Below are 20,243 nucleotides of genomic sequence, written 5' to 3'. Positions count from 1 at the left end.
GTGTGTGTGCGTATGTGTGAGTGTCCCAATAACAATGAGCACAATGAGCACCCAGATCCTGGCTTCTAAATGTCACCCTCACGGAGAGGAACTAAAGCTGTATGGAGAAATCACTGAAGCATTGAAAGTATCAGATAAGCCTAGAACATCTTGTTGAGTGAAGAAGTGCCCCCAAAATTATGGGGATCTACCAGAAAGACACAGGAGCTACCTCTAGCCAAATCTGAGACAATATGAATGTCAATATAAATAATGATAGTAAGAGATTGAAATCTATTGAATAAAATAGTAGTAATCCATGAGTCTATACTTGTAGGTATATAAGAAGGAAGGAAGGAAGGAAGGAAGGAAGGAAGGAAGGAAGGAAGGAAGGAAGGACAGAAAGAAGGAAAGAAGAAAGGCTCATCATTACAGTTGAATACCAACTAATAAATGTAGAAAGAATGATGGAACTAGAAAATCACCATTGGAAATTAGGTGAATTAGGTTTGATGAGTATGAGGGCATTGGGATAATCTCAGGATATATCTCCAAAACTGCTAATCACTTACCACTTGATTATATATTATATATTACAAATAACAATATTATGCCATATATAAATAATAATTTATCTTACCTACCGTTTTATTAAATAATATACTAATGAGGCAACTGCCCGTATGGTGATTTTATACCAAAGCCAGTGGTTCTTTCTTTTTCCTGCAGATTGAGCCATTTTTTGTGAGTGTGGCACTTTATGACCTCAGAGGCAGCAGGAAGCTTTCTGCCGATTTTCACGTGGATCTAAATCACACTGCTGTCAGGCAGATGCTCTCAGGGGCCTCCGTGGCTTTGGAAAATGGAAACATTGACACTGTCCTACCAAGACAATCAGAAGAACCTCACGTCAAGGGATTTCCAGAGGAATGGCTAAAATTTCCAAAGCAGGTTGCACTTTTGTTTATGCTGATGGGACCCAAAGTGCTCGTTTCATTGTTCTCGCCAAAAGATTACAGTCGGTTTCCCAACTAAAAATTCCCTTAATGCTGTCCCTTTAAAAAAAAAAAAAGGAATTTTGTAAATATCTTCAGTATGCTTCCCTAGTTGCTGATTAGCTGTTTTCTTCGCACCTAGGCTATATTTTCTGTAAGCAATCCGCATTCTGAAATTGTTTTGGTGGCCAAAATCGAAAAAGTACTGATGGGGAACATTGCAAGCGGTGCTGAACCTTATATTAAAAATCCGGACTCCAACAAGGTAATGCATAATCTTTTTCATAAATAACTTCAGTTGCCTTCAAGATATAAAATCACACTGCCTTAATGAATTATCAAGCTTGGTAGATGTGAGTCTTGAAATACTCACTGGTTAGTGAAATGAATATCCATTGGGAAAATTTTAAAGTATATATTCTTGGTTTATGGTTTTTGGCCAAGCAACTTCTGACTTCTGATAATCTGTTAGTGGAAATAAATGTAAATGTGTATAAAAGTTTAACTCTAAGGATCAAAATATTAGCAATAATGAAAAGTTAGGATGAATCTGACTAAAAGCAAGTGAATACAACTTACCGATGATGAACTAAGTGAAAAAGTAAGATAGATAACTGTATATCAAATTATTAGGACATTTAAGTGAAAACAGAGTAAAGGAAGCACTGAAAGTTCTCCAAATAGTAGGATGACAGGAAATTTTTTCATCCTTTTTTCTACAATCATATTGTCTTTAATAATCAAATGTTACTATTTTATAGAAAACAAATATTAAAAGTCTGTGTTTTTCACGCCAGAGCAATATATTGAGGAAAGACTGCATAAGAGTTGAATTTGAGCATGTGTAAGAGTTTAGGGCACTAAACTCTTTAACATATTCATGAGATCTGGGGTTTGGCAAACTATGATGTGCAGTCCAGATCCACCTACTACCTGTTTCTGTAAATAAAGCTTTATTTACACAGTCACACTCAATCATTTATGGATTGCTGATGGCCATTTCTTGCTACAGAGACCAAGAAGCCACAGCAATGACTATGTGGTCCACAAAGCCCAATGTATTTACTGTGTGACCCTCCACAGAACAAGTTTGCCAACCTTTGCCATAACAAATAAGTGTAAGACAGTCTGTGGGTGTAAATTCGAAAATGCTTTCCATTCAGTGTTGAAAGATCTCTCCAACCTGATAAAAAGGAAGAAAAAGTTGCCGTTCCTGGGCAAGGGTATTTTCCATAGCTGAAATTTCCAGAGTGAAAAGAAAGAAAAACGTAATCCAGTAGTTTGAACCCAGAGGACATCATTTGGCCCTTTTACGAGACAGAAATCGGCAGGCCAGTAAGGCACACAGATAGCCTTTCCGAGTTTCAGTAAAAGACAATATGGAATAGTATCTATTAGTATTTTACCTGGACCGTTTGGGAAGAGGTGTTCTAAACAATATTTTTATTTCTTTTTCCCTTAGTATGCACAAAAGATACTAAAATCCAACAGGCAGTTCTGCAGCAGGTTGGGGAAATACCGCATGCCGTTTGCATGGGCAGTAAGGTAGGTTGACGTCTGCAACCAGGAGAACAGTCATATACTTACGAGTCTTCATTGGAAGCTTCCATCTCAACACACTCCGTTACCTGTTATTTTTGATATACCAACACCTAGAAAAATATCAATGTGGTCATCTTCATAAACATTCGGGGCTCCCTGGACACACGTGTTTTCCAAGACAATTCAGCAAGACAGCTCATAAGAGATTGGGGCTACGGCATGTGCACAGCACGTGCGTGACCGGAGATGCTATGGCTTCTTGGTAGGATCAAAGTCATAACTTGTTTATTATGCATATTTGGTCTAATAGACGCTTGACATTGTATCAATCCTGAGAGTTCAGTGGGGATAACACTCGAATGGCGGCGTTGGGATTTCTTATGCAACTGCATATCTTCATCTCTGTGGGGCACAGGCCTATGTATGGCTGTCCAGAGGAAGCCATCAAGTCAATCACTTGAGCTGTCTTTGATTTTGACACTGAGTAGCATAGCCCGACTTGTCAGTTCCAGTCTGCTCTCTGATGGAAATGCTGAGTTACAGCACCCCTAAAGATGGAATCACCCGGGCGTATAACCTCTGCATAAAGAATAAGAATTGCTTTTCGGATCTGGCTAAAGATCAGTTATTGTTGTCCTCCTCAATTTCTCTGCATCCCTGTGCATGTAAGAATTTCTTAAAAGAGTAAAAGCCTGGCAAAGACATGAGGGGGAAAAAAGGCCAGGAATGTACAAACCAAATTAACTTTAAAAGGTTGGGGTACCTGGGTGGCTCAGTTGGTTAAGCGGCCAACTCTTGGTTTCTGCTCAGGTCATGATCTCGCTCAGAGTCCTGGGATGGAGTCTCACATCAGGCTCCATGAGTGCTGAGTGTGGAGCCTGCTTGGGATTCTCTCTCTCTCTCTCTCTCTCTCTCTCTCTCTCTCTCTCTCTCTCAAAAAAAATATTTTTTTAATTTTAAAAATAAAAATAAATAAAAACAAAAAGGTAATTAGTGCTACAAAGTAAGACAGTAAGTCTTACAAAGTAAGAAAGTAAGTATTCCTTTGAATATTGGTAACATTGTCCCAGTGGCAGTAACTTTAAAATCCAGAAGGAAGACAGAGTCTGTTACTTTTTTGCCATTTTTTAGGTCTCCGCATACCCAGGGATGAGCATAACCAGAGTGAATCCACCAGTATTTGCTATCATTTTGAGGTTGTTACTTGAACTTGGGGACAGGTGGGGGCAGGGGAGGGAAAGGAGGAAATACAAGCAGCAGGAAACCAGGACAGAGGCAGCCCTGTAGTAAGGGAGAAAGAGACCAGGCCCAGAAGTTGGACAAACACGGCCCAATTCAGGCCACCACTGATGGATGGTAACCTTACGCCAGCCTCCTCCCAGTTCCCAGGGTCCCAACCACAAAATGAAGCTGATAAGACCTACCTTGTGGGCAGTGGATGTCATCTCAGACACAAACACACTTGTCATACAGTGGATCACACTATCTTTCTGTGTCTCTCACCCTGCAGGGACAGCTAATGCCAGAGCATAATGCATGGAACAGATATTATTTAAGAACACTGAACCTTTATGTTGCATTGCATTGTTTTTTTATTTCTCCTAAGTTTCCAGAGAAAAGATAACTAGTCATAATTTGCTGGTTAAACTTTTTCATTTCAATACATATTCTCAGTTCCCACAAGAAAACCTGTTGGGGCATGTAAAGACAAGATATCTTTTGGCAGGAGAGAAATATTCCAATATAGCAAACCTACAACAGCGAACACATTTTCTCTTAAAGGGCCCAGCACTGTTGTGAGGTTTTAGAAGCAGGCATTTGAGAGCCAGGGCTGGTTCTGAAATCTCTACTTAGTAGTGAATGTAGGAAAGTGAAAGTTCCAAATGAACTTAGGCAAGTACTCATAGGCTAGCCTTACCCCAGCTTTTTTTAAAATGTACAAAAGAGGAATGATAATATATAATCTACTGTTGCAGGGATTAACGAGCACAGACGTGTACTCAGTAAAAGATGGCCGTTGTCTGAAATCACTATTCTTATATGATTATTATTAAGTTACCTGGGGAGATCATATTTTCTGCAACAAGTCCACTTTTCTGGTAAATTTGGCACAGCAAAGAATAATGTGGGGGCAAGAAGGAAATTAATTACCCTTTATTGAGCAGAGGAGAAGAAGTAACAATTGTACTCTGATGTTGTCTAGTAAAATATGCTGGAAGAAAGACAGATGAGGTTTCTAGGAAGGCTGACAATATTCGTAACTATCAAAGTAATTACATCCAGGACAGGAAACTCAACAAAACCACAAGCTCGTGCTCCATTAATGCCTGATGGGTGGTTTGGTTGTAGGTTGGGAAACAAGAGACACCACCAATGTGTACACATAAATATATGTTTTACCTTTACATAAACATCTCTGACATCTCAAGAAAATAATGGTTAGCAGCATAGTATGAAAGATTTCATGTTAAACTTCTTAGAATAAAGAATCACAAAAATAAGTACAAGATCTGGCCAAAGAAGATTTTAATTTCCTCCTCACAATGTGGAAATAGCTTCAGATAAACTAGTGACCAAATCAGAGGAGGGCTCGTGCTGACTCAAGCCACTGGCTGACATATTCCAATATTCTATTGATACTGCTGGATGTTTGGTCCCTTTTATTCATTCTATATTTTCTAGATTGCAGTTTGCCTAACGGTGCAGCTTTGAGTGTACCCCAAAACACTTTGGCTCTTAAAATCTACTGCCACTAAAAAGGGTAGAATTGACAATGTAGCTTATGACCATGTTTTTATCCAAATCCAACAGCCCCACCTGCTGCTTGCTACACACAAAGATGCTCATCATTCTGAACACTGTCTTCTGAAATTAATTTGCTGTGTGTTTTTATGTTGGGCAGCTGTTGTGCCATTTTACAGTAAAAAAAAAAAAAAAGGTTATTTTTGGAGTAGGTAAAGAGAATACTTTGAGATGGCTTTGTGGGTATTTTACACTCTTTGATTTGGGGAAAAGTCAACCCTTACAAACATATCATGTTGTTAAAGGGAGTTCTTTTCATGCATATGGCTCCCACAAACATATGTGCCGAAATCCATGCCAGGACTCTGATTTCTTTTTTTTTTTTAAGTTTATTTATTTATTTCTGAGAGAGAGAGAGCACAAGTAGGGGAGGGGTAGAAAAAGATGGAGACAGAGTATCTGAAGCAGGGTCCAGGCTCTGAGTTGTCAATGCACAGCCCAACATGCAGCTTGAACCCATGAGCCAAAGGCAGACCCCCAATCTACTGAGAGCCACCTAGGTGCCCCAACTCTGGTTTCTTCTACACTGTCTTACATGGCATTCTAAATGGATGGGTGCACAACCCTGGATTTTCTTTAAAATTGAGCAAAACTAAACTACAAATTTCATCCTCCCATCTATATATTTACAGAAGGCACACAAGTCTAAAAATGTCCCCAACAAATGATTGTCCAACCTCTGAATGACAAAAACCTCCAGGGCATCCCAGAGTGGCTCCTTCCATCTTTTCATAGCTCTAGTGATTAAATAATCATATTAAAAAGTTCTTTTAACTGCTTGACAATTGCTTTTGTGTTTTGTCTTACATTCACTACAAAAATATGCCCCGTTCTTTCTGCGTATCACAGCTATTCATGCTGCTTGTAAATGAGGCTCTCGGGACACCTGAGCTTCTTTTCCTGTAGACTAAACCCCAAATTTTCTTCAGCCATCCCCCAAATGTCATGGTTTTGAGACCCTCATCATATACGGATCGTTGCCCAACTGTGGCAGCTGGAACTGGGCGCAGCATCCTGCCATCCTGAAACCATCTGTGTGAATGAGTCAGTTCTCTGTTCTCTTGCCAGTTAGCATATTTATTGAGCAAGGACAGTGTGTATGGGGCCTTCTCCATGGTACTGTGCTCTTCATTCTCTTTACAACGTGTCCAGTGTAAGCAAGCTGTTTGCAAGACAGAGCTGTGGATGAAAGCAAAAACGAGTTTTCCAGCTCATGTCTAGTGATACATTTGTAATGCCTGGTTAATTAAAATTTAAAAAAAACCACTACTCAAGCTCAGTTTGACCCCCTCCTGTGTTGGAAATACATCATATCTGTTTCAACATATCACGCACACAAACAGAAGCCCAGTGATATTTAAATCAATATAATCTTCAAATTAAATATTTTCATTCTGCTTCCCCAGCAGGAAAAATTGCCCCTCACTTACCACTGAACAGAGAAAAATGAGCAGAAAGGTGAAAGGAGTCTAAAACTATGAGGCTGGCCCATTCTCTGTATTACTTGACACTACTGGTGTGTGATCAGATATCCATCCAAATGGCCACTTCAGCTCATGTATTGAAATCTTTGGTTAATTTAACGAGTAATAAAATAGTCTATCAAGTTCCTTAAGTTAGAAGAAATAAAACTTCAGCATCTCTCTAAGATTACGGAAAAATCAATTATACACGATTCTAATTTTTTTTTGATAGGCACAGAGTTAACTAATTTTGAAGAAGAAAAGCTAACATTAAGCATGCTATGTATACTTGTTTGTATTGCCTGACGTTACTGTACTATTTGGACAAAAATAACTTATGTGTTTTAACTAAATCGATCTAGTTCCAATGAAATGGACCAAGGGAGGAAATAAATGGCTCAGAACCATGGTGCTTTCCTTATCTAATTCAAGATTCTGACCCAGGTATTCTTCACTTTATCTTTGTCTGTGTCTTAAAATTTAGGACATGGGCACATTTATCTCCAAGAGAACGTTTCAAGAGTCTGGTCCCCTAGACCCACGTGTACAACCTCATCCCTTTTTCACTACTTGTAAATTGGGATGGCATCATCCAGACTGAAGTAGCCTGGCTTGCCCAGAAATCAATGAAGAAGGACTAACCTGTTCCTCTTCACTCCCCCAATCCTCCAAACTTTTGATATGTTACCAAATCATAGATAAATATAGTTGGAATATGGGTGGACTGCTGCCTGTTTAGAGACTGAGTTGAAAATAAGGAATTAAAGATCACAAACAAGGTGTTTAAATGAAACTTTTGTCTAAGAAGTTTTCTTGTCTTTTATTTCATAAGTTCCTGGAGTTTCTTCTATTAAAGATGAGAAATTGAATCATTTGTCATCTTAAAAAGGCAACTCGGTAAACCATATTCCAATACCAACCTGAACAAATATCATTTTCTTTCAGATCAGTATTTAAGGACAACCAGGGAAATGTGGACAGAGACTCAAGATTTTCACCATTGTATAGACAAGAAAGTAGCAAGATTTCAACTGAGGACCTGCTAAAACTAGTGTCAGATTACAGAAGGTAGGGTTTGGGGATACTCTTGAAATTAGCATGTATCAGCCACCTTGCTATTATTGATTTGTGAACTCCACATAAACAATACCTGATTAACCTGATTCTCAAATGTCCAGACTCTCCCAGAGAGTAGATGCTTTACAGATGACTTCACATATACCTAAATGATCCAACAAAAGTAAATTTTCCAGAATTATATGGAAAGGGTATGAAACATTAAGCCATGTCAGTTAACTATTATCGCTATGTAACACATCACACCAAAACTTAGTGGCTTGAAAGAACAATACCATTTATTTTCTGCGGGTATCTAATTTGAACGTGGTTAAGTGAAGAGAGCTTGTGTTTTCTGCACGTGGCATTAGTTGGTAGAGTACAGCTGGGGCCAAAGGATGGTATTCCAGATGGCTCATTTAATGACTGGTGAGTTGACATTGGCCGTTGATTGGAAGCTCAGTGGGAGCTGTGGACTAGAGACCTTGGTTCTTCTCTCTGGGAGCCTCTCCATGAGATACTATGACTTCCTCATGGAATAATAGCTGGCTTCTGAGAGTAAGTGTCCCAAGGGAGAGAAAAGGATCACTGTCAGTTTCCTAAGACCAGGGCTCTCAAACTCTCACAGTAGCATTTCCACCATAGTATACTGTCAGGTTGTCACAGAGCATACATTGAAAAAGTCAATCATAGACACCTCTGAATAGGGAGGGTGTTAAGGCACGTTAGAACTGTGTTTTGAAATTCCACAGAGAGATTCATTGCTGTGACTAATGTAATTCATAATCTTTCTGTCCTTTCAATGCTTTTGGAAAACACAGTGAAAGTTAGTGCTAAAAGAAGGAAGAACTTTATAAAACCTACAACATCTTTTAAATGTATCACCATGCCTTCAACATCAGGTGATGATAAGCTCTTTCATGACAAGTGACTTCCCTTAAACTGTTAGTCCCCTGACACCCACATCCCTAACAACCCTAAATGGGAACTCTCTACCTCTCCCATCTAAGAATCAACAGTCTCCTGTCAGTTAATTTTGTGTATCCGAAGCAAAAATAATGTATTACTATGAAAAATAATGTATTACTATGAAACAAACGGACTATACCTTCTGTATCTTCAATAGAGAATATGTTTCTCTTTAACCAGAAGGGAAGTTTTCCCAATGCTCTTTTCTTCTTCTGAGAAAATAATACAAACTTTAGAAAGCAAAATGAGTTAAAAGTAAACTCTTGGATGAAGCCACTTCTTTGTGATCCTGCAAGACTTCTCCTTACATGAAGAGACTCCCCCCTCCTCTTGATTCATCAAACCTCTTAGTCAAAACTCCTACCATAGTCCTTCTGACGGCTACTGAAGCCACTAAGTGGGAGTGAATACTGTTTTACCTCTACCTTTTTTGCCAGTGTATCAAAGTATGAGAAGTTATAGTGCTGAGTAGAACAAAATGGACAAAATGTTTAGGGGTAATCTGATATAAACAGAAGACTATATTCTTACAAAACTCATGTTGTCCATGTACAGCACAGAAAGTTATCACTCTGGCAGTTAGAGGGCATCTGGAATACACAATGCTATACTGGTAAAACATTAAATTATTTCATAGATGCCTCATACTTTGTAATATTTATTCTCAACAGTGTGCGGGTAAATCCTGACCATCTGACCCTCAAGGGGGGAAAACAGATTTGTACTGGTACTGATGGCCAGTTTCTGTGGTATAAATGGCAGCATTGCTGATTTCAAGCTCCTAACGGGACCTCACCAAACATGGGGTTGGGAAGAAATGTGCACACCATAATATAACATTTCTACCAGATTCATGGAAACCTTACCATATAGTAAAATACTTTGTAAGGGATAGATTTTGAGTCCTTACTACCTTGGTGTGTAATATAATTTTTAATGGCAATTTAATACAATTTCACTTTTAATAAGGGCTGTGTTTAACAACTAGCAGGAAAAATAATTGAAGGCTTAACAGGTAGCTCTCACAAGCTGGGAAAAGCTGGCTCTGGCCCACCACTCTAGTTATTCTACCTATTAGGTCTTCTAGAAGGGATAACGCTTGAATTAAACCATGAGAGACTCTTGAATGCTGAGAACAGACTGAGGACTGATGGGTGTGGGGGGGAAGGGGGAGATGGGCATGGAAGAGGGCACTTGTGGGAATGAGCACTGGGTGTTATATGGAATCCAACTTGACAATAAACTATTTGTAAAAAAATAAATAAATAAAAGGAAAAACTTAGTATAATAAAAAAGAAAGAAAGAAACTGTTATCAGCAAATTTTACCTTATTAGGAAGGAAGATAGACTAGAAGTTTTTGGTACAGAGGGAGAAAACTTGAGTGAATGTGGATGCAGGGATACTTGGTGAGAGGATGTCTGCACATATTTACAAAACGGAGGCGGGGAGTGAACGGGAATGGAAAGGGGGGAAGCAGAAGAGCCAAGGGCAGAGAAAGGCTCCTTGTCCTCCTTGATAGGTGGTGAAGAGAGAACAAAGAGGCCGTCCATGTAGCAATTATAGCAAAGACCAGCCTTTCCCTCAAGACTTCTAGAGTCCTCATGAAAGGAAGTCACTTAAACCAGTTAAAATACTAGTACTTTTTGTTAACAAAAACTATCTGTTTACTCTTGAACTTGTTTGGCCATTTCTGTAAATGTTATCCAAAATAGGTGCAAATAAATCTAAACATTCATCAGAATATCAGTAATTTGAACCCTTACTGATTTCTATTTTTATTTCCAAGACTACATAACTTTTAGTTTTTCAATATAAAACCAGTTCTATGAAATCATTCACCAGTGTGTTTAGTGTTCTACTGTTTTATCAGAATTACAGCTGACTTTTTTCTTGACAACTAGAATAATTCAGTGTGTGTGTGTGTGTGTGTGTGTGTGTGTGTGTGTGTGTGTTCCCTGCTTTCACAGGGCTGACAGAATAAGCAAAACGCAGACCATCCCCGGGAGCCTGGATATTGCTGTGGACAACATTCCTTTGGAGCATCCAAGTATGATGCTGTCATGGTTTGCTTATAGAGTTCTGAATAGTTAGTGGTCTTTTGGTTGGTGGGTGGGTCGGTGGGTCGGTGGGATAGTTGGTTGATTACAATAGTTTGGGAGGTTTTTTTTCTCAAAGTTTGGGATAAATGGAATTTGCTATTCTACAGAATTTCAGGGCTTCTTATTTCTCCATTAAGACAGACTGTAAGTCTGATAGGAGGAGAACTATATTTGGTGTAGCTTAATATTTATCTGGTTTGATACTATGCACCCAGCAAGGTATTAAATTATGTCATTTAATCCTCAAATCCCTGGAGGGCTGCAAATGAGGAATGGCAGGCTTAGACAGGTTGATAAAGCAATAACCCATAATGGGAGAATTTATATTTATATTCTATCCAGTTCCTCTAACTCAAAATACAGGGCTAGCCCCTCACTACGCTTTGCTGCCAAAGGGTTCCTCTAAGCACCGTGGGGAGCCACCCAAGTGACCATGTAGTAATTATAGCTGGAATATTTTTAGACTCTGTTATTACCCAGAGAGCATGTATCTTCTTCAGAATATGGTCTAAAGTCCCATTTATGTCAGTGAAAATCTGAATTTTAGAAGGAGCTTTTATTAAACTTATAAATAAGAATTTCAGAATTTATTTCTCAAGGGGTGAGCCTGGTTTATTTAGTTTTGTTACTTCTGATTATGCCTTTTAATGACTTTCTCAGTGATGCAAAGAATGAATAAAGGCATCCTAAACTGAGAGAGGATTATTACTGCAGGATATTTGAATTACCATTAACACTATTGGGTTTTTAATTCTTATAATTTTTCTACAAATCATTTTAATATGAAATCAAATGAGCATTCTAACATAAGCCATGGCTCCAAATCACTTTTATATTGATTGGTGTGGAAAAGCAGAGAATACACTAAGCCATTTCCTCTACCTGATTTGTGGGATATGTCTTTTATTACCTGTAGAGGCAAAAAATAACAAAAGAGAAAACTAAAATTGTCTCCTTGAAATGACGGCAGAACATTAGAGAAACTTGAACATATAATGAAAATGCCATAATTGATTTTTGAGGAAAAAACCCGTAATCTGATTCACAAGCATATTTAGCTAACCATTCTGCTTTCTTGGACACAGGAAAATTCCAGATGGGGTAAAGAAAGGTAGAAGGCCTTCCTGTCTTCCAGTAACCACAGTATCAGCCTCCGAACTATTTAGTGACATAAGTTTTGATTTATAACTTTAAATTATTCTTTTTTTATTTTCCTTAGTCTGTTCCTACAAGGCTAGATTTTTAAAGATTGTAAAAACTGGAGAGAAAAATAGAATAATTGCATCAAATAATGCAGAGGGGCTTCAGGCCTATGTTGTGAAATCATTCCATAGGGAAAACTTACTATCAATCCATTAGGTACTAGCAATAGGAGACCCATTGGACAAAGTTCTGTATGTCCATATATCAATATCTGTATTATTTTTATAATGTTACAGTAAATGCCAGTGGGTTAATCCTTATAATAGCAGGTTAGCATGCTCAGAGAATCATTAGCTAAAATTTACTTTCTATATGAATCCTAGTACAAAAAGAAAATAGTTATAAATCCATCCAAAAGATTTACCAGTATTTTGAGACACCAATTTTGATATTAAATAGCTTGGTTATCCATCATCTTTATCTCCCATAAAATGTTCATGCTAGCATAATTTAGCATAAATTCCTTTGCTTGGGGCACCTGGGTGGCTCAGTTGGTTAAGCGTGTGAATCTGTTTAGGCTCAGGTCATGGTCTCATGGTTCATGGGTTCGAGCCCCACGTTAGGGTCCATGCTGACAGCGTAGAGCCTGCTTCGGATTCTCTGTCTCCTTCCCTCCCTCTCCCCCACCCTCTGTCTCTTGCTCAAAATAAATATTACTTTATAAATATGGAGTTTCTATTTCAACTGGATTCATTTTAAAGTATGTTAAGTATTGTTCACTTTAAACAAGCATATTAAATGACACTCTTATTTTCTGATTTTTAAAGATTGTGTAACATCGTCCTTTATCCCTGTCAAGCCTTTCGATGTGACGGCTCAACCAGAACCCACAGTGGAGGTGGAAGAATTTGTTTATGACTCAACAAAGTACTGCCGCCCTTATAGAGTATACAAAAATCAAATTTACGTTTACCCCAAACACCTCAAGTATGATAGCCAGAAATGTTTCAACAAGGTACAGTATATTTCCAAGATGTTATTCTCTCTCTGCACCCTATTGAAACCACATGAAGAGAGTTTTTTGAAAGTTCACATACAGATTATCATAGGTCAACATTTTAGAATCAAAATCCATTTGCAGTTGGGGCGCCTGAGTGGCTCAGTTGGTTAAGAGTCCGACTTCGGCTCAGGTCATGATCTCACGGTTCGTGGGTTCAAGCCCCGTGTCAGGCTCTGTGCTGACAGCTAGCTCAGATCCTGGAGCCTGCTTTGGATACTGTGTCTCCCTCTCTCTCTGACTCTCCCCTGCTCGTGCTGCTTCTCTCTGTCAGAAATAAATAAAACATTAACAAAAACAAAAACAAAATCCATTTGCAGAAAATACTTCCTAAGGGACAGTGATGACTTTCACCTTGAAAGTATTTCAGGATGCAGTTTTATCACATATTAATAATCCTTTCTAAAATCAACCCACAATTATTTTGTTCTAGACTCCTTTTTTTTCCAGTTTCTTAAGATGCTCTGAAAATAGCTTACCTGACTCCTTTTGATATGAGTTTTTTTCTTCCTTTTAAATAATATCTCCAAATCCTTCTGCTATTTCTGAGCACTATGGATAACGTCACAAGAAAGTGTTAGGTATTATACATTTTTCAGATTTAATTAGAAGCTACTTATTTTAGACGTTTGGATTGTTTTTTGGTGTTTTTTAACAGGAAATTACAATTTCCATTTTCCCGCTCTGTAATTTTAGGCTCGAAACATAACCGTGTGCATTGAATTCAAAAACTCCGACGAAGAAGGTGCCAAGCCAGTGAAGGTGAGCCAAGTCCGCAAGGGAACCCAGCATCCAGGGGGAGGGCGAGCAGGTGCACAGGTTCATTTTCCCACCAAGGAGCTTTTATCTGAATGTGACTGCAAGAGCAGCAATTTGGGGCACCTCATTCCGTTAAGCATCTGACTTTGGCTCAGGTCGTGATCTCACGGTTTGTTGGTTCGAGCCCAGAGTCCGGCTCTGTGCTGGTGTTGCAGAGCCTGCTTGGGATTCTCTCTCTCCCACTTTCTCTTTCTCTTCCCCATTTAGTCATGCTCTCTCTCTTAAAATAAATAAATAAACTTTAAAAAAAAAAAAAAAAAGGGAGGGAGGAAGAGGAGCAATTCAGTACCTCTGTTTTAAGTTTCCTAAAATGTACCTGACCTAATAGCCATCATTAACTGGATCTATTGGAAATGCCAGTCTCCTAGCTTTGCTTAGCTTTTCACGATTTGGGAAAAAAGCAAACCATTCTAGTGTGAACTAACTGCAAAGATTCCCCTCTAGAAGACTCTGCCCTCTTCAGAGATTAGCCCGCCTCTCAATTCAGCATTCTCAATTTAAAGTGCCACATCCCAGCTGGCCCTCGAGTGGCCTGTAAAGCAGGACCTCTGCATACTGGCCTGGTGGCTGGTGCCGTGGGCTCGTGGGATGCCCGCATCCAGGGAAAGAATGTGTAACCCACCGCCGAGGAGCTGGGAAATGGCCCTGGAAAGTAGGTCCCTGCAGTTGATCACATGATTTAATAAGACTCATCAGACTACGCGGTTTGTATGAACTGTGTACTGTGACTGGATGTCATTTTTCGGAGTTCACATTTCACATTTGATGTAGACTGTTTTTCTTTTAGGGACTTCAAACAGCATAGAGTAACCCATATAAAGAGAGGACAATTATTTTTAGTGGGCCTGTAGCCAGATCTTTTCAGTTTCTATGAGTCAGAAGGAATGAAGCAGGAAAGGACAAAGCTAAATCCTAACTAACCCCCTGCAATTCTATGAGATAATCTCTTAAAGCACTCTGTCAGGGACCAATCGCAGTGCTGAGGAGGTCGGTAGCATTATTCAGAAGAAGGATCAATGCAGTGGAGAAAGAGTTCTTGAAAATAGTCTTGAGCCACAGTCAGTATCCGTAGGTTCCAAGTTCACTGGTAACATTAGTTAGCATCAGGAGAGAAAAACTAAGCAAAATGGAATTTTCAAGCAAACGAAAGCAATGGCCAGATGGCAAGCACAGTAGGCCTGCTAGTGCAGTGTTTAAGGGGAAAATTCTAGCAATAGCAAGTGTGTGGGTCTCCTGTCTCACTGCGTTCTAAAGGATCACGCAGAGATAAGCAGACTGCAGAAGAGGGACCCTGATCCTTGGGTGAAGGGAACTTTGAAGCCGCATGTCTAGGAAGTATCATATAACGTCCCCTGGCTGGAAGAAAATAGTAATGCAATATGGTGGAGCCCAGAGCCAACCAGCTCCTCACAGCTCCGAATTCTTGGTTGCGAGCTGGGCTGTCAGGGGCTGGGGTCCAGCCAGACCTTACAGTTACTCAGGACTCACTGCCTTGGATTCTACACCAGAGCTGGGTACCATGTGCCCCGTCAAAAGGCCATCCTGTAGAAAATGAACAAATTAGCTCTTACCTCCTGGTAATCAGAAGTTAGGTAATGAACTGATTCGGGTATTAGGCATTGATGTAATGGCTGCATGATGAATTAAAGCCTTCACATTTTCTACAGCAGCACCCGGGTATCATAAATACATGGCAGCAGGTGAAAGAAGTTCAAGGTTAATAAGATGTCAGCTCAGCCTGGCAAGTTATCACAGAATTCATTTTTGTTCCAGGATTGGTAACTGAAGGTTGTGATTTTGAGTGTGTGTGGGTGTGGGTGTGTGTGTGTGCATGTGCGCGCTCAGGGTTAATTTCAGACACTCATAATTATTCATCTCATAACTTTTTAAACAGTGTATTTATGGGAAACCTGGAGGGCCTCTCTTCACCTCAGCTGCCTACACAGCAGTGCTACACCATTCCCAGAATCCGGATTTCTCTGATGAGGTAAGGGCCGGGCCTCCACAGTCCCCAGCAGCTTCTCACAGGATGAGTGAATGGGTCAGCAAATGCACAAAGGAACACTCTCTTTAGACCACATCTCAGACTAAAGCACACTTTGGCTGTTTACTTTGCTGAGATTTAGAAACAATATTCACTGACAGTTGTCCCAAGAATTATGCTGCAAAGGCAGACATTTCGGCACAGGATTCCCCTTCAAAAACATGATATTCGTATGATATCGTTCTTTTCAAGTGAGAATATTTTTTTTCTTTTATTTCACTAATCAGTATAATCAAGATTGTGTTCGATAGCTTTACCAGGCAATAGTTGCATTTCATGTCATAATGGAAAGAACATAAGAACAGAGAGAGTGTGAGCTGACACTAACGCTTATGACCTCTGTGAACCTGAGTGACCTTGGATGCTCTCAGCTCTAAATGTGGCATGGAACAGGGCCTGCCCTGGCTGACTCCTTTTTTTTTAAATTTTTTTAATGTTTTATTTATTTCTGAGAGAGAGAGAGAGAGAGAGCAGGGGAGGGCCAGAGAGAGAGGGAGACAAAGAATCCAAAGCAGGATCTAGGCTCTGAGCTGGCTATCAGCACAGGGCCTGACGCTGGGCTCGAACCCATGAACTGTGATCTCATGTGAACCCATGAACCAGCTGAGCCACCCAGGTGCCCCATGCCCTGGCCGACTCCTAAGAGTCTCTCTCTTATTATGTGTCAGGCGCTATTCTATCATACTCCATATTTGCGTAGTCTCAATCCCCACAGGGTCCTTCAGAGAAACAGAGCCAGTAGGGGGAGATAGATACGTATAGATGGGTAGGTTTATTATAAGGTATTGGCTCACGTCGTTATAGAGATGAGAAATCTCATGTTGTTCCGTCTACAAGCCTGAGACTTGGAAAAGCCGGTGATATTGTTCTAAGGCCTGAGAGCCAGAGAGCCTGTGATGTAGATACCAGTCCAAGTCTGACAACCTGAGGTCACGGGGCACCACGGGCAGAGAAAATCAGTGTTCTAGTTCAAGCAGTCAGGCAGAGAGGGAATTCAACCTCCTTCTGCCTTTCTGTGCTATTGGGCCCTCATCAGTGTGGACACCCACACTGGGGATGGCCATCTGCTTCAGCAAGTCTTCAAATTCAAAGGTTCCTCTCTTCCAGAACCACCCTCACTCACAGGCACACCCAGAAATGATGTTTCAACAGCTACCTGGTCATTCTGCAGCCCAGTCAAGTTGACATACAATTAACCTTCGCACCTTCCTATTTGACGGATGAGGGCACTGGGGCTCAGAGAACTAACTTTGCCAAGGGCATACCACTAATAAGTGATGATCAAAATTCAAACCAGGCCATGTGATTCCAGGGCCTAAAGCTTTACCACTGTGCTCTAGGACATGTAAAAACACTAATTGAATGGCGCCCGGGTGGCTCAGTTGGTTAAGCATCTGACTCTTGATTTGGGCTCAGGTCATGATCTCACAGTTTGTGGGATTGAGCCCCACGACGGGCTCTGGGCTGACAGCGGAGAGTGTGCCTGAGGTTCTCTCCCTCCCTCTTTCTCTGCTCCTCCCCTGCGCATGGTCTCTCTCTCTCTCAAAATAAATAAATAAACTTTAAAAAATAAACAAATAAAACTAATCAGGCCAGTGAAAGTTACTACACATAGTTCAGTTTGCATTACAAAGAGATTCAGACAAACAGGTTTTGATTAAATTTAATTTCTGACTGCAGAGCAAGGTCTAATGCAGCCTGCTGATTCAGTGTCTGGAATTAAAAATATCACATCTTTTTATGAGTTTCCTATTGCTGCTGTATAGTAAATCCCCACACATAGTGGCATAAGAAAACCCATGTTCATTACCTTATAGTTCTGGAGGTCATAACTCTGAAATGGGTCCCATAGGGCTGAAATCAAGGTGTCGGCAGGCCCACATTCCTTCTGCAAGTTTTAGGGAAAACTCAGTGGCTCACCTTTTCCGACTTCTAGAAGCTTCTGCAGGCCTTTGCTGGTATCTCTTCTGCAGACATTTCATCCCTCTGACCTCTGCTTCCCTTCTCACACCTCTGAATCTGACCTTCCTCCAATAAGGACTTTGTGATTACATTGGGCCAACGTGGTAATTTTAAAAATCCTTAATTTCATCATTTTCAAAAACGCCTTTCAGCGTGTTCGCAGATTCTGGAGATCAGAGCAGGGAGATTCTGCCTTCCACACCTTAATTCACATCAATCATTTCAAAACTAATTAAGGGGAACTTCAGGGAAACCACAGACCCCCTCTTCACCTTATCTCCTTCCTCCACATCCATTTAATGCACTTAAACTTTCTTCCCTATAAATTCAAGACAGTGAAAAAATTTTAAGGTAAAGGGCTATTACCACATTATAGAGTATTTATTATATTGGTTGACCTCTTGGAAAAGCTCGTCTGAAAGATGCATTCTCTGTAGACATATAAGACTTTTTTTAAAGGATGTTCTTACTGTTAACTCTGGCTTTTAATCTCTCTTGTTCTCACGTGCTTCCCGGAATTCTTATAAAAGCCATGAACTTTTCCACAGGAGAACATGTATATAGTGAACAGCCTAGTGAACGAACTCTGCAATGCAGGCCCAACATTAAGGCTGCGTTAATTGCCAAAACTGATAGAATTTCTTTCAAGACATTGTGCTCAGTGTAACGTAAATATTTGCAGTAGTTGTGTGAAGGATGTTGACATTAATAGTTAATTGGAATTCTTGAGAACCTACTACATTCACATATGCTCTTTGTGTTGGCTTAAAAAAAAAAAGAAAATGGTACATAGCTGGTACATAGCTGATTAGCATACAGGCATAGAAAGAATGTGTAAGCTTGTAAACCATTCTAATGCGGATGCTCTCAAGTTTTGCCATTCATCAGAATCACCTGGAAGGCTTGTTATGAAACAGATCACCGTAACCCACCCCAAATTTTGGGATTCCATGTGTCTGAAGCAGGGCCTGAGAAGTTGCATGATACTTGTCAGAACAAGGTTTCTAGATGCTGCTGCTGCTGCTATTCGAGGAATACCATTTTCAAAAGCAATGTAGTAAATCCTTTCCTGAACAATGTGAAAATATATTACCTCGATAGATAGATGCACAGAGAGTGTCATAAATGAGCTACAGATCATTTGCATGGCTTTCTATCACCTTATTGCTTGACTATCCTGGGAACTATCTAGTTGCTGATACTGAGTTGAATGTACCTTAACACACACAAGATCCTGGGTGTCCCAGCATTAAATAGTTATCGAAATACATGATTTCTTCTCCTAGAAGAGCTTATTGCTGATTAGACCATACTCCTAGTGAGTCAAAGCCCTGAAACATCTCTCAACTGGGTTCCCACATCTGCATCATCCTACTTCCCAAGGCTTTGGGAGAAATTAAATGAAAATGTGGCAGAGGTGTGGAAACTGCAAGGCACCATAAAATATAGAGGGTGTCAAAACATTTCTTTTTAAGAACATGGGATATGCTCCTCATTAAGTACATTTTTTTAATATTTATTTTTGAGAGAGAGAGAGACAGAACCTGAAGGGGCAAGGTACAAAGAGAGAGGGAGACACAGAATCCAAAGCAGGCTCCAGGCTCAGAACTGTCAGCACAGAGCCCGATGCTGGGCTCGAACTCACAAACTGTGAGATGATGACCTGAGCTGAAGTCAAACGTTTAACTGACTGAGCCGCCCAGGCGCCCCAGTATATTTTTAACATATGTCAACTTTATGTTTTATTTTTATTCAGAAGTATTCTTTACGTAGCCACAGCATGACGTCTTCACAAAACAGCTCATTACTTATTCACCACGGTAACCCATTTCATATATGTTTTTGTTCTGTTTAAAAAGGGATAGATTCTGTGCTGAAGTTGCCTCATTTCCTACTGCCACGTTTCTCAGCAATGTACCTATGAATCGCCTGGAGATCTTATGAAAATGCAGATTCTGATTCCACATGTCTGGGGTAGTGTCCAAGGTTGTGTATTTCTAATGAGCCCCCAATCGATGCTCATTGGCCCACGCACACAATCTGCGAGGCATGGGTTCAGTTCACTCAGTGTATGTGCCTTGATGATAGGCCTTCAATCTGTGCCTCTTTGGTACCCTACAGTTATTTCGTGTGTGTGCGCATGCGCGTGTTTAATCTACTCTCCACTAGCATAAAGTATCCAATGAGAAACACTAGGCATTCTAAATTATCATCATCACCACAGTAAAGACTAAAAACATCAGCCTCTTAACGCACGACCACTAGCAGGATGGATATTTATTGAGGGTCCTGTCTGTACTTCTACCACTAAC

At 40.1% G+C, this 20,243-nt stretch overlaps 1 protein-coding gene across 5 annotated transcripts in view; it reads left to right on the top strand.

Moving 5' to 3' along the window:
* DOCK10 (dedicator of cytokinesis 10) overlaps positions 1–20,243 on the top strand; it is a 271,622-nt gene that overhangs the window by 173,646 nt on the left and 77,733 nt on the right. For all 5 annotated transcript variants that reach the window (XM_039236824.1, XM_039236822.1, XM_039236826.1 and 2 more), the window contains exons 12-19: positions 709–930; positions 1,117–1,239; positions 2,437–2,519; positions 7,727–7,849; positions 10,775–10,854; positions 12,877–13,064; positions 13,803–13,868; positions 15,820–15,912. In XM_039236824.1, the coding sequence (XP_039092755.1) occupies positions 709–930; positions 1,117–1,239; positions 2,437–2,519; positions 7,727–7,849; positions 10,775–10,854; positions 12,877–13,064; positions 13,803–13,868; positions 15,820–15,912 (978 nt within the window). The remainder of the gene's footprint in view (positions 1–708; positions 931–1,116; positions 1,240–2,436; positions 2,520–7,726; positions 7,850–10,774; positions 10,855–12,876; positions 13,065–13,802; positions 13,869–15,819; positions 15,913–20,243) is intronic.

The sequence above is a fragment of the Hyaena hyaena genome, unplaced genomic scaffold (assembly GCF_003009895.1).
Source record: "Hyaena hyaena isolate Hyena2069 unplaced genomic scaffold, ASM300989v1 scaffold_117, whole genome shotgun sequence".
NCBI lineage: Eukaryota > Metazoa > Chordata > Mammalia > Carnivora > Hyaenidae > Hyaena > Hyaena hyaena.
This window is presented reverse-complemented; position numbering and strand designations above follow the sequence as displayed.